Consider the following 15356-nt stretch of genomic DNA (forward strand, 5'->3'; position numbering starts at 1 on the left):
TAAAAGAGGGGATGCAGATGCTTGGAAGTTAAGACTAGTCACTGATCTTACAGAGGAACCCAGTTTAATTCTCAGTGGTGCTGCCTGCCACCCATAACTCTAAGTAGCAGCAGATTAATGGTTTCTTCTGGCCTCTGTATGCACCAGGTATGCACGTGGTACACATATATGCCTACAGACAAAACATCATACACATAAAATAAGTCAGTTTTTTTTAGAAGTCTAGCTGGACATGGTGGCAAACATCTTTAATCCCAGCACTCTGGGAGGCAGAGGATGGAGGACCCTGTAAGTTCAAGACCAGTCTGTTCTACAAATTGAGTTCTAGGACAACCAGGCCTGCTACAAGAGAAACAGTGTTTGGAAAAACAAAGCAAAACAACAACAAAAAGATTCTAATGTGTTGGGGCTGTAGCTTAGTAATAGAGTACTTGTCTAGCATATTTCAGATCCTATGTTCCATCCTCAATATCTTAGTTAGGATGTCTATTGCTGTGAAGAGACACCATGGCCATGGCAACATTTATTGGGTGGTTTATAGTTTCAGAGGTTTATTTCATTGTCACTTTGGTGGGACATAGCAGCAGCTAAACAAACATGATGCTGGAGAAGGAGCTGAGAGTGGAAAGGAGCTACATCTTGATCCCACAGGCTGCAGGAAGTGGTCTGAGTGTCACAGTGAGTGAAGCTTGAGCATATATGAGGTCTCAAAGCCCACCTGCACAGTGGCACTCTTTCTCACCCAACGAAGCCACACCTCCTAATAGTGCCTCTCCCTATGAGATTATAGGTGCCAGTTGCACTTAAACTACCACACTCAGCATTACAAAAATAATAATGAATAAATCTTAAAATTTTTTAATTAAAGTAAAACAAAAAGAATTTTGCTATTAGTGTTACTGCTTGTATGTCTGCATGAACTTCTAACTTGTAGACTTCAAGTTTTGTCATAATTAAAGAACTTTATGGAAGTGTAATATCTGCTACCTTCTCTTCAAGATCATCAGGCTCGAACAGAATTAGCTAACCAGTTCCAAACACAACTTCCATTAAAATCATTGCCTTTGATTCTTCTCTTCTTCCTTTTGGGACAGCTGAGACATTTTTAGTATGTTTATATGTCAAAGTCCCCTTTTCATCTAAACCCTAGCACTCCAAGAGTTTGCTTCATGTTCCCTAATATTTGGAATAGAGTAGCAGATCAGAGTGAGAATTTAAATAGGTCGTGAATACATTCTTTAAGAAGCTATCACTTCTTTAAGAAGCTATCACTGGCCGGGCGGTGGTGGTGCATGCCTCTAATCCCAGCACTCGGAAGGCAGAGGCAGGTGGATCTCTGTGAGTTCGAGGCCAGCCTGGTCTACAAGAGCTAGTGCCAGGACAGGCTCCAAAGCTACAGAGAAACCCTGTCTCAAAAAAAAAAAAAAAAAAAAGAAGAAGAAGAAGAAGCTATCACTGAGACATTTGCACTACATCTTTGGCCTATGTGTTATGTAGAATTACATGGATGTTAGAATATATGGAATGAAATTAGCCACAATTAAATACATCTAAAGGAGAATAAAAATGCTTAGTTACAGTGTCAAGTAACTCATCAGGTTTAATGTTATAGAAGCATTGAATTAATGGTAAATATATAATTTAGGTCTATTTATTTGTGTTTTTATTCAGTATTTACTAGAATAATCAGTTTTGAGTTGATCCAGTATTAGTAATGATTTGCCTCAACTAGAGGTGTTTCACACAAAGCAACATGAGCACACAAACTGCTTTAAAATCTGTGTCATTGAGTTCTGCTGACCACAGCTTCATGTCCACAGCCTGTGGTACACCAGGATTGAAGGCCATCTGGTCCAGCTTGCTCACTTACCACTTCAAAAGCTCTTTGTATTCAAGCATTTTAAACTGAAAGATGAGGCTGTTAGTATAGTGTGTTTAAAACTCTGCAAGGACTGGCTTTGTGAGCGAGCCTGTGCTGCTACATTCTCTAGCACTTCAAGTGTGATAAAATGGCCTTTGGCTGTTGTTTGGCTTTCAATGCTGACTTGCTGTGCAGGTGCCATTCCACAGTGAGAAGGCAATGGCAGATGGCATAAGCTGTCCATGTTGATTTGGGGGCTTTTAATTGTAGGATTGCTGATTAAATTGTGAGATGGATGAAACCACATTATTATGTTTTGTTGTTGTTGTTGTTGTTGTTGAAAGGAGATTTTAAAGGCTGAATGTGTGTGCATGCACGCACATGTCAGGCAGAAAAGGTAAGTAACTACACATAGTACCCGGATACATGGTGCTCATAGGGCATGGGGGTGAAATTCCTTCAGGGAGGTTTTCCGGGGTGTGGAGGAGAAGGGGCTCCCAGTGACTCCTGCAGAGCTGGGCATGCTCTCACCCCACTGTCCAGCTGCTAGTTTCTTGCCACATGTGGCTTAGAAAAATATCATGAGTACACGTGCAGGACTAACCTTTTAATTTTTTAATTAAAGTTTATGAAAGGCCAGGTGTCGCTAGTGGCTGCCAAGCTATAGAGTATATTTTAGAAGGGGAAATTAAAGCGGAATAAATATTAGAACCGGTGAGTTGGAGATGAATGTCTGCATCTTGAGTGACTAGTAGTAGTGCCAGGTAGATAGATGTGTGCGCCATGTAACACATATCTTTAACAGAATTGTAATTGTTCTAGTAAAAAGTTAGGCAAATTGAGCTTCAGCGCTTCGGAAATAGCCTAGAAGCATCAGTCAAGTCCTTACTAAAGCTCCTCCTCTGTTTCCCAAGGCCTTGGAAACCCAGGTGTTTGTTCCCACCTTGTTGGTTTCCCTCCCTCTCTGATCACTTCCACATCAGCTCTCCAGAGGGAAGACTAGGTAGTGGCACAGCCCCCTTTGGAATAGAGAACTGGTATTTCCTATGCTCGTTGACAGCATCATTATCTGTAACTTGGGGTTTACTACATCCAAGGCAGCAGTTATGCTGGTCCTCCTGTGAGTTTCCCTTCCACTTTTCCAGGGACCCTTTGCTCTGTGTCACAGGTGGCAAATAGCCAGACTGGTGAGGTTAGCAATCAGGGACAGAGACAACGTTCAGCTTAGATGTGAATTAACTGACTGCATCAGTTAGAAAACCCAGAAGCTTTAAGTGCACTCGTGTTCTGTACCTGTAGATGTGCGCTGTCCTTTCCTTAGAACTTTCCTGTTTACAAGTGACCCTAACTTGAAAACTAGAGATTGTCTTTCTCTATAGTAAGAAGCATATTCTACATCACAAATGTTCATTTTATAGACAAACTTGGTTGCTTTGTTTCCTCTGGGAGTTCAGAAGCATATTGTTCAGTGGGATCACATTTCAGTGTCCTAATGTCTGTTCTCCGTGTCTCCTAGAAGACTGTAACTACAGCTTCTATGATTACCACAAAGACACTACCTCTCGTCTTGAAAGCAGCAACTGCGACCATGCCTGCCTCTGTTGTGGGCCAGAGACCTACCATTGCTATGGTGACCGCCATCAACAGTCAGAAAGCTGTGCTCAGCACTGATGTGCAGAACACACCAGTCAACCTCCAGACGTCTAGTAAGGTCACTGGGCCTGGGGCAGAGGCTGTCCAAATTGTGGCAAAAAACACAGTCACTCTGGTAAGCCAGTAGCTGCTACTCAGTGTGTTCACATGAGGTTCAGGTTGTGCATTGTAGAATGTTTCCATTTTAAGCTCCTACTGGTTTCTGAGCTCCTATCATTTTCCTAGCAAAGCGAACTCCGCTATTGGCCTGTCAGTTAACTACAGAGGAGTCCTGACATCAGGAACCAGATTTAGTACATTGTCTGAGGTCAAAGTAGGACTTGGTTTCGGAGGAAAACTGCCCTTCACAAAGACACACACTGTTTCATTCTCTTTCCCTCCATTCTGTCCACTGCCACCTCCCCTAACTCCGTGGATTCTGAGTGCTGAAAGCCCCTGTGCTTTATTTTGCTTTGAGGAAAACCCTGTTACATTCTTTCAGTTCATTATCACTCTAATTTGAATGCAGCCCCTGAAGTACTTAAGGTTGGTTGGGGCACACTTTAAAAATTTTAAAGAAATTCAGAGGTTAATGTGCCAACGGCCAAGTGCTGCCAGAGGGAGGATGCCCTGGAGGGAACACCTGAACAAGACTGTCCATGAGATGTCCAGGGTCGAGATGTATAGGCACTGTTGTTCTTGGAAGTTTATGAGAACCAGATCCAGACTGTGACACTCAGTTATATTCTTCCCATGACAAAGCTCTTGGTGACTTTTAGAATATTGGCCAATAATGAGTAAAAGTAGCAATGAAGTGAAGCTTTGTCATTTACTCAGGAGTCCTTGGAAATGCTGTCCTGTTGCTCAGCCAGATGCTAGGGTCAGGAGTTTTCCGTAGGAAGAAAGCCGTTCAGCCGTTCTCTGTTGGGTGAAGCTTAAATCTTGCAGGGTTGGGGGGTGGGGTCCAGACTCTTAAAATATCTAAGTTTAAGAGAGTTCATGAGTGTCAGAGAAAATTGTCCAGGTTTGCTGTGTCTACTTTGTTCTACATAAGGCTGTGAGAGACAGTGTGCAGGGGGAAAGAACAAGCTTCTAAAGCAGTGTTAATTCGCATAGTGAGCTGCATGGCAATATGGTGGGGATGCTGTGTGGTGTGGGGAGCAGGCACCTGTGTCTTTTGAATGTCTGCCTCTAACACTGAATGTGACTGCCCCTCAGGTTTATTTATCTTTCCTCTTTTTGTTTGCTTGTTTTAAACAGGTTCAAGCAACACCTCCTCAGCCCATCAAAGTACCACAGTTTATCCCACCTCCTAGGCTCACTCCACGTCCAAACTTCCTCCCACAGGTGAGAAACCAGTGGAGAGCAATGGTGGGTAAGGTGGCATGCAGGCCTCGTGCGCCTGCCCTTGCGGAAAAAGTGAAGCAGAACTAAGTGTAAAGCGCCAAGAGAATGCCGTCATGACACCACTAACTCCTCGGAATACGTTCAGAACTGTTCTGGCTCTAGGGAACAGAGATGTACACCACTTTCGATGTCTTTTCCCTCTGCTAAAAGGAGTAGAAACGGCCAAACAAACCCCTGTGACCTTGCTTACGGAGGATGGAGTTCGGGTCTGCATCGTGCTTTTCTGCCCACGCCTAAGCAGTTGTGTTGCTTCTCACCCCTGACAGTTCTCCCAGCACTAGACCAGCCCTGGTGGTCTCCAGGTGGTTCCTCCAATACAAAGACCAAGAGTTATTCTCTGAGGTGCAGCTTTCTAGAAAAGAAGAGAACGGAATCTGTGAGGAATCGTACAGTGCTAGCATGAGAGAAGGCCATCCTGTTATTTTCCAGATAGATCTTTAATAAGTCCTGTGGGTAGCAAAACATTGTACTAAGCTTTTGTTCCCTGGATATGCTGATTTTCAAGATGCAGCTCTCAGCTGTCCGGGAGCATCATCAAAGGTACCTATAGGGATTAAAGTGTCCATAGGGAAGCATGATAGGTCAAAGGGACTCTCACCATTCTGGACTGATAGAGAAGGTCTGTTCATGATTTCCTTGAAGAATATGTTCAGTGGGAGGCCTAAATTTTGATGAAGAAATTTAAAAACTGCATGGGTGAAGTGGGGACAAACGTCCGAGAGGACAGTATAACTGTGTGTGCAGTGGACACACGTCTGAGAGGACAGTGTAAACTGTGTGTGTGCAGTGGACACACGTCTGAGAGGACAGTGTAAACTGTGTGTGTGCAGTGGACACACGTCTGAGAGGACAGTGTAAACTGTGTGTGTGCAGTGGGGACACACACGTCTGAGAGGACTGTGTAAACTGTGTGTGCAGTGGACACACGTCTGAGAGGACAGTGTAAACTGTGTGTGCAGTGGACACACGTCTGAGAGGACAGTGTAAACTGTGTGTGTGCAGTGGACACACGTCTGAGAGGACAGTGTAAACTGTGTGTGTGCAGTGGACACACGTCTGAGAGGACAGTGTAAACTGTGTGTGTGCAGTGGGGACACACGTCTGAGAGGACAGTGTAAACTGTGTGTGTGCAGTGGACACACGTCTGAGAGGACAGTGTAAACTGTGTGTGTGCAGTGGGGACACACGTCTGAGAGGACAGTGTAAACTGTGTGTGTGCAGTGGACACACGTCTGAGAGGACAGTGTAAATTGTGTGTGCTGTAGGGACACACGTCTGAGAGGACAGTGTAAATTGTGTGTGCTGTAGGGACACACGTGTGTTTGAGGAACCAAGGAGATTGCTGTGGCTGTGCAGAGCCCATGAAGCTGACCTGGTCAGACTTCAAGAAAGAGACTAGACAAGTGTACTGGGAAGAGTCTGGGGCCCTTGCCACTGCGCTGAGATATGGGCTGTATCCTAGCAGCAGTGTAAATCAGTGGAAGGATCTTTGGGCAAGTACATGACATGATCATACTCAGTGTTTTAGAAATTCCTTCTTTTGCTATGCAAACTACAGGTTGGATGTACTTAAGAGTGGATAGAAAGAGTAGTCAGGACCTTAGCGGAAATGATATGAAGCCTGCTGTCATCTAGACACTTCATACAGCTATTTTCATTCCCACAGTAGCCCTATGAAAGATTTCAATAAAGAATTAAAGGTTTCGTCCATGTTTCTCTTGTGGGGCAGATTTCATGAAGCTTTTATGTTTTAGGGACATATATCCACAGGTGTTTATAACAATGTTAAATGCAGTTCTTACTACATCTCAGTAGCAGCCATCACAGGATTGACTTAGAAGACTGTCACGAGCCACATCTGGCACCAGTCTGCTTACCTCCAGTAATGCAGTATTATTCTCTCTCTCATAGGTCCGACCCAAGCCTGTGGCCCAGAATAACATTCCTATTGCTCCAGCGCCTCCTCCCATGCTTGCAGCTCCTCAGCTTATCCAGAGGCCTGTCATGCTGACCAAGTTTACACCCACAACCCTCCCCACATCCCAGAATTCCATCCACCCCGTTCGTGTCGTCAATGGACAGACCGCAACCATAGCCAAAACGTTCCCCATGGCCCAGCTCACCAGCATTGTGATAGCTACTCCAGGGACCAGACTCGCTGGACCTCAGACTGTACAGCTTAGCAAACCAAGCCTTGAGAAGCAGGTATGGGCAGAGTGCTTAAGTGCCTGCTGTGGCAGTGGCCCTGGCTTTGAAGCAGTAGCTGCTAAACACTTTCTAAGTATGCCTTGTCAGGGGTTCTTCATCTCGGCACCAAGTCAACATCCTATTGCTTTGTTGTATGATAATTCATTCACATCCAAGAGCCGTTTCTCCAGAAGAAAGTTGGGTTGCTTTCCCAGGGTTGCTGGCTTCAGAGTCCTGTGTGAGTGAGCTCCCCCTGCTGGCTGCTGCAGAAATTCGCAGTGAGGAAGCCTGTCTCCCACTCCCCACCCCAATCCTACACCTGAAACAGAAAGCACGTCTTGGCTTCACCTGGGAAGAACCCAGGTGTGGACCTGACTGTGGAGGTCAGTCAGGGACAGTAAGCAGAGCAGGGAAGGACTTCATCTCGGGGACTTCTGCCATCATCACAGATTTTCACTCTCCAGAGCTCACCCTCCAAGCTCTAGACTAGATGTAGCAGACATTGGAGCCCTGCATTGACAGTTTCTAAAGTCAGATTCTTCTCATACTTGAGTGAGACTAGAGTAAAGCCAGTAAAGGTATAACCGCAGAGAGGGGGTCTCCAGACAGTCACTTCACCATCTGGAGAAAGACCAGTGACGAGAAGGAGTCCTTCAGACAAAGGCAAGTTTTCAAGAAAGTTGCTTTAACTAATCACTGGCCTGCCCAGCATGGTGGGCATATTTGTAAGCAAAATACCAGGAGCCTGAGGCAGGAAGATAGTCACGACTTGGAGCCAGTCTGAGCCAGGACCACCCTACTCAGCTTTAGACGTCCAAGCTCCTTGAAGTAACTCACTGTGCTGTCACTTTCTGTCCCTAAATCTCACTTTTCTTTGGGAAGAAAAAGCTTTTTTTGTCATTTTCATTTTACTTTTTCATTTCTTTTTCTGATCATAGAGATAATATATGTGATTTTAAGAAATACTAACATCACAGAAATATAAATTGTAGGATAGTCTGTCCTCCTAATTTATTTATTCCTGAAATTTTAACAAAAATTTACCTTTAGTACTTATTATTAACCCTTTCAATTATGTGCCTACCTCAAAAAGTCATTATCTTGGTCTGTTTCTATTTGCTCAGACTTGACTTCCCATTTATGTGAAAATAGTCTCTAGCTGGGTAGTGGTGATGCATGCCTTTGATCCCGGTATTCAGGATGCAGAGGCAGGTGGATCTCTCTGAGTTCAAGGCCAGCCTAGTCTACAGAATGAGATCCAGGACAGGCTCCAAAGCTGCATAGAGAAACTCTATCTCAAAAAACAAACAAACAAAAAAGTCTCTGGTGGATCTCAGCCTTCTGCCTGATTGGGTAAGCAACCATGGTTCAGAAAGGCTGGCCCCTGGTGGGTGTAGCTCAGGGAATGCTGCTTTGACCTTCTTGGACTCAGAGTTGAATCAAGAAACACACAAGATGGCTCATCACCATTCCTGCAGAGTTGCCCAAACACCAGCAAGTGCTTCGAGGGGCTTGCTAGGATTTTTTTTTTTTTGAGGGGGGGAGTCAAGACAGGGTTTCTCTGTAGCTTTGGGGCCTTTCCTGAAACTCAATCTGTAGACTAGGCTGACCTCGAACTCACAGAGATCCACCTGCCTCTGCATCCTGAATGCTGGGATTAGAGGTGTGTGCCAGTACCACTGAACTAAATTATTAGCACCAACTTTAGATCAGAGGTTTTGAGACTATTTGACAGCAGTCCTTCAGTGCTCAAGACTTAGGGGACAAGATCTCGAGGGCTGTGCTGACCCTCGGAAGTGCTGGTGGGGAGTGAGGCTGAAGAGATGGCTCAGTGGTTAAGAGCACTGACTGCTCTACCAGAGGACCTGGGTTCGGTTCCCAGCACCCACATGGCAGCTCATAGCTGTCTGTAACTCGAATTCCAGGGAACCCAACACCCATGATAAAACACCAATGCACATAACCCTGGGGCCTGAGTGCCTCAGAAAGTGGTGTCAGGTGCCACTTCCCATCGCTTCTCTATCACTTCTGGTAAATAAAGAAAACTATTTTCATTTTCATTTATTTTTCTGATTATACAGATATTACATGTGATTTTAAAATGTAGACATCACAGAAATATAAGATATATAAGATGCTGTCCCCATAACCTATGCACTTTCTGTAATTTTACTCTAACTTTACCACCAGCAGTTTATTGCTATTAGCATTTTCTATTATGTGCCTCTAGATAGTTTCTGTTTACATACTAACAGAATTTTAAAGCACACCATGTATTTAACCCAGTCTTCTCTAGACTTTAGGCATCTTTTTATGTCTTGCACTGTCAAGGTGACGATGTTTTGCGGTTTGATTTGAATAGCATAGAAGTTCTAAGTTGAAAGCTTGTATGTCCTGGCATCCTCTCTGCCAGAATATAGGAATCCGGTCGTTGCTAGTTAAGTTGGCAGGCCATCTGGCCTAGCAGCCCTCAGATTAGCCCGGTTCTTGGGATTCCCTTCTGTGGAGCTTCTGCTGAGCTTCTCGTAGGTGAGCTAACATAGGAGACAGGTAGTCACCTGTTCAGAGATTTACTAAGCCTATGTGTACAGGGTTCTCAAGGCTCACTAGGTTTGCTGTTTCTTCAGTTAACCTTCTTCACTTCTTGAAAACATGTTAGTGAGCACTAGGATGTAGCCCAGTGATGGAGCTCCGGCCTGGTATGCACAAGGACCTGGGTTTCATCCCTCAAACAAACAACAAACAGACAAGTGCCAGCTGCTTTGCTCCTCATGCTGTTTGTATATAAAGATGAAGAGGAGAAAATCAAAGCCCATCAACGCGGAGCTCAGTCTCGGGCATGTGCAGCAGTCCTGAGGCTTTGCCCCCGGGAAGGAAGCATCCAGGCTGTGTTGACCCCCAGCCTCTCTCTCTCTTTGACGAAGGAAAGAAGGCAGTAGAGTTATACTAGCAATGGGTTCTTCTTACCCAGCCTCACTAGAGACCCTCTGGTGTCTGCTTTACTGTGGTTCTGAGAGAGGAGAGGAGGAGCTTACAGAGCCTGAGTGCTAACGACACCGTGGGCTTTGGTTCTAGCCCACCGCGGTTAAGCGAGACATACAAAAGTCCAGGTCCACAACCTGCTCTCCCTGGTACATGTTGAGTCATGTATGCAGTATGCTGCAATCTCAGGCTAACGTTACATAGCAGAGTTTTAAAACCTTCAGCAAGTGGTCATGTTGCCACTAGTTGAGAGTCTTGCTCTGAGACTGGTGGCTGTCGAAGGTTGAGGTGACTGCTTCGTCAGTCACACTTCCTTTATGAGGGATTTCTGTGTAGTGTGTGATTAGTTTGGTGGCACCTTTTTCTTGACAGGGCTTCTTCAAAGAAACAGAATGAATCTAATATTCTCTAGATAAGATTCCATCTCAGAAAGCGTTCACTTTTCTCGTCATGGGGAACAGCCCCTCTCCTATTAGAGCCTAATCATCACGGGATGAGTTCGGCGCCACCACAGCCCCGTGCTCTGCTTCTGACTCCAGTACCTGCTGCTTCCGCCATCTTTGATTGCTGTTGCATTAGTGTTGCTGTGTTTATTTAAGCTTTACTGTCTCATGTTTGGTCAGCTTGGGTAAGGTATTTCTAGAGATTTGTCCATTTCTTTTATGTTACATGTTTGTCATACAATTATCTGAAGTATTCTCTTAAACACCTTATTTTATTACTGTAAGTAAGATTAAGAATGACACTTTCCTGCTTTTTCATTATTTCATCCTTATCCTTGGTCTCTAGAAGTTTATAACTTTGGTCAGTGTTTTTTTCCCAAAGGACCACGTTTGAGTTTTTTGTTTTATTTGTTTTGAGACAAAGTCTCCCTATGTAACTCTGGCTTGCCTTGTACTCACAGATTCCCCCTGCCCCTGCCCCTGCCCCTGCCTCTGCACCTGTCCCTGCTATATTAAAAGCATGTAGGGATAGTTATATTACACCAAACAAAGTCAACTCTAAGTTAGAAACACAAAAGGCATAGATGTTTCTTGTGTCAAAATACAGGTATAAAAGAATTGATCTGGCCGGGCGGTGGTGGCGCACGCCTTTAATCCCAGCACTCGGGAGGCAGAGGCAGGCAGATCTCTGTGAGTTCGAGGCCAGCCTGGTCTACAAGAGCTAGTTCCAGGACAGGCTCCATAGCCACAGAGAAACCCTGTCTCGAAAAAACAAAAAACAAAAAAACAAAACAAAACAAAACAAAAAAGAATTGATCTGAAAAGGCGGTATAAGAATTTTAATATATGCACCTATCAAAAAAGTCCCAAGATTTATGAAGTAAATACTGATGGAGTTGAAGAGACAGACTGTCCTACACCAGTGGCTGAAAGTATTACTTCCCCGGTTTAAATAATGGCTCCAGCACGTAGAGGAAAACATGTGTAAATAAGGGAACTGAACAGACTGTACACCGATTAGCCCTAAAACATACAAAACCCTTTGTACCTTCCACTCTGAAGTGAGTCTCTCGCAGGAACTTAACTTATCCATCCTGCTACTCTCTGCCTTTCAGTTTCAGTGGTCAGCAGTGAGGAGATACTCGGCTGTGTTGCTGTCTGCATACCTTACGCCTTCTTCTTCCCTTGTTCCTTCAGTACTGCCCTTCTTTGTGTTTTTGTTTTTCCTAGTGTACATTTTCATGTCTTCATCATATCCTTCTCTTCCATGTATATTTCATTTTCTTAGTAGTTACCATGGAGATTACAGTTAGCTTTAACAATCTCATTTTAATTGATCCCAGTTCAGTTCAAAATTTCTGCTCCTGTGCAATTCTGTCCTGCTGTGCATGTTATATCATAATTATATCTTTATAGTGTGTGTTCGCTAATTCAGATTTAACTGTTGTCTCATGCAGTAATCTTTTATATAGGAGCAGAGTGAGCAGTTACTAATCTAAACTGCTGTGATGTGGCCTGTGTAGTGCCTTGACTGGAGTTCTCTTTGTGGCTCAAGTAATGGTCTGCTGTCTGTCATTTCTTTAAGGCAAGTGTGCAGGCAGTGCTTTCGTGTCTGAATCTCTTAATTTATCCTTCATTCTTTCAGAATAGTTTTAGCACAATATAGGATTGTTAGGTGATGGCTTTGATTTTTCTGGGTTTGTTTGTTTTACCCATCCCTTTAGGAATGTTGTTCCTCTGCCTTCTGCTTAGCTAAATAGTTTGGGCTCCAGGTCTCTTACAAGTTTGTAGTCAAAGTAGTTGAGCAGAGCTGCAGTTGTCACCAGGCCTAACTAGAGTTGGGTAGTTTATGTCTAAGCTCAGTCAAGTGACTTGTGGCCTCACTTTTTGCCGGTTGTGGGCAGGAGACTATTTCATCTGGCCTTAGTATCTCTGTAGTTCTGGGCATGTGACAGCCTTCTCCTAGAGCAAGAGGTCCTTGAGAGAAAGTACCCCACCCCAAATGTTTTGATTGTTTTCTTTTTGTTTGGATTTTTTTTTAATGTTCTTTTTCCAACACTCAGTATGTTGTTCTTTCCAGAGAGAGAGAGAGAGAGAGAGAGAGAGAGAGAGAGAGAGAGAGAGAAATGTGGGTGTGGTAATCTTCGGTGCAGAGGGACTTGCCTCTCCCAGGAGCAGTGCTACCAAGTGTTTGTTCAACCATGGAAATATGAGAGGGGCTCTCAGGAAACTGTTTCACGCAGGAATGGAACACAAGCCCTGTGGTTGACCTTCATTCCTCTGTCCTTTCACGTTCAAGTCACAAAAATAAGCCAATTCTGATTACCCCGAACCTTAGTAATATCACTATGAATGGCGTTCCAATTAAAGGTTTCCTTTATGGAGGAAATGGGTCCTTTTGGGACTAAATTAAAAGCTATGTTTGTAAGGAAGGAGAAGGGGATTGAGACAGAGATTGAAATGTGATTGACTCTCCTGGAGGCCAGTGCTGTATTGATACAAGTATGGCGTGTCGTACTGGCTCAAAGGACGACAGTAACAAGGGGTGTGCAGCAGCCTCCGCTCACATGGCATATAATACAGATGGAGACGTATGGCAGGACTCCGATGAGAGCAGTAAAGGCGGCAGCTGGGCCCTAGGATAGTGGCTGTCCTCATATTGATAAGCAGGTCTTACATTTGCCTATGTAACAGCATGCAAAGCCAGAGGCAAAGTATGGGAATAGCCAGAGAAAAAAGTAAAACTTTTTTCAGATCTCGTACATTATTTTTCATCATTATGGTTTTCAAGAACTTTTGATGTCTTTTTTTATGGGTCTAAAAGTCTTGCACTCAGCTCCTGTCTGTCAATAGTCAGATTTTGTTCTAATTACTTAATCACTTGTTGTTACCTCACAAAATACCATTGCACCTATAATTTTCATTAGTTTTTTAAAAGTAAGTTTATGTTTATGGTTTTATGTCTTCTGTTCTGAAACGATTTTATTTCTACAGAATGTATAAAAGAGCTAGCCATTGCTCATAGTAAAAACAGTCATGCAGGACTGCCCGGTGATAGCTCCCATTTGTGTCCTCAGATTGTAATGTACTGGTATTTGTGTGTTTCCATAAATGCGTCTAGAAGGAGTTGGAAGGGTCAGAATGTCAGCCTCTTGCAAGTCAGTTTTTAGTGCCCCAGGTAACGGTAGTTCAGAAGAAAACCTTGGGATAGACTGTATATCTTAAGCACGGGGACAGAGCTTAGCCCTTATGTAGCGATGATGGAATGTTTCTGGGAACCTCCACATCCCACAGCCAAGGAAAATAACCTATACTTCAGTTTCTCTTTGCCTTTAAAAAATATTTCTAATCAGCTTTTAATTTTATATGTTTGAATATTTTGCCTGAACTTATGTCTGAACACCATGTGTGTGTCTGATGCCCAAGCAGATCAAAAGAGGGCCCAGGGATTAGAGTTACAGATGGTTATGAACTGCCATGTAGGTGCTGAGAACTGAACCCAGATCCACTGCAAGAGAAGCCAATGTTTTTGGCCTCTGAGCCCTTGTTCGCCTTCTTTCAAAGCATCATGTTTCCTGGGCGTTGCGTGTGCTGTGGTGCACATGTGGAGGTCAAGAGACACTAAGGGAAGTTAGTTGTCCTTTTCTGCCAGGTGGATTTTGGGGACCAAACTTCATGTTACTGGCTTGGCAACAGGTGCTCCACCTGCTGGCACTTCATCCTTATATGCAGGAACTGTACCTTTATCTGATAGTATTTATAGGTTCGTATTACTCAGGCATGCAGTCCAGTGTCTCCAGCTGACTTTCACAAATACATCATATGAACTTGTCTGGTAATGTTTCAAATTTGAGTACACTATTTTTTCCTGACTATAGTTCAACTATTTCCCATTCTTTTAATAAAACATTAATTCTGAATTTTTGCTTAATTGTTCTCTCCTAGACAGTTAAATCCCACCCAGACACAGAGGAGAAGCAAGCAGAGAGCCGTACCGTCACTCCACCTGCTGCACCAAAACCAAAACGAGAAGAGAACCCTCAGGTAGGGCCGCCCTGCACACCTTATGTGCCCCAGGGCTGTTGATTCAGCCCCCTCAGTGTTCCTTTTATTCAGCAGTGTGGTGACCAGGTCAGGTCAACCTGGGGCAGATTTTTTAGCACAAAGTCCTGAGGGCCCAAGTACAGGTGCTGAAAGGAGGAGTTCTAACATGATGTTTTCATATAAACCCTGTAAACTTGAAACAGAAATTAAAGATGAACTTCCCAGGGTCCTGCAGCATTCCTAAGGAAGGCTAGGCTTGTCTCAGACAACGTGTGTAAGCAGCTGAGGGGTTACATTGTGGGCTGCCATCAGGTGCTCAGTTTATTACATTAGAGTAACAGATTCCAAACACTGAGCATGAAAGTGGGTTGGCAGAGGTAATATTCACACTATGACAGAGCCCAGCAAAAGTGACGAACTGTGTGCCCATGGACGAGAGGGTGTTCTCCTTGACACAAATGCAGGTGTGGTTACGATGGAGGGTGTCATAGAGAAGCCATACCTGATGGTGGCATGAGGATGATGGCATTGTGCCTTTTTTTTTTTCTTTAAACGAACAAAGGAAAGATCAGCTGAGCGGGAATGGAGCACACGTTTAATCCCAGTGCTCAGGAGGCAAAGACAGGCAGATCTATAGAATGAGTTCCGGGACATCAGGGCTACACAGAAAAACCCTGTCTTGGAAAAAAACAAAAAAATACAAAGGAAAGATCTATTAAACCAGCCCAGTTTTTTTTTAAAACTAATATCAAATGTTCTTCTTCCTGAGGTGAAATCAGTTGTATTTTTTAAAGGGCTGG

At 44.0% G+C, this 15356-nt stretch overlaps 1 protein-coding gene across 13 annotated transcripts in view; it reads left to right on the plus strand.

Moving 5' to 3' along the window:
• Positions 1-15356, plus strand: part of Phf21a (PHD finger protein 21A) — a 173807-nt gene that overhangs the window by 144541 nt on the left and 13910 nt on the right. For 7 of the 13 annotated variants that reach the window (XM_041637457.1, XM_041637459.1, XM_041637464.1 and 4 more), the window contains 4 exons: positions 3378-3629; positions 4754-4840; positions 6812-7105; positions 14458-14556. In XM_041637457.1, the coding sequence (XP_041493391.1) occupies positions 3378-3629; positions 4754-4840; positions 6812-7105; positions 14458-14556 (732 nt within the window). The remainder of the gene's footprint in view (positions 1-3377; positions 3630-4753; positions 4841-6811; positions 7106-14457; positions 14557-15356) is intronic. The other 6 variants (XM_041637460.1, XM_041637467.1, XM_041637463.1 and 3 more) reach the window with 2 other exon arrangements.

The sequence above is a fragment of the Microtus oregoni genome, unplaced genomic scaffold, assembly GCF_018167655.1.
Source record: "Microtus oregoni isolate MIOR12 unplaced genomic scaffold, Mior012 000053F_ref0000044, whole genome shotgun sequence".
Classification (NCBI taxonomy): Eukaryota; Metazoa; Chordata; class Mammalia; order Rodentia; family Cricetidae; genus Microtus; species Microtus oregoni.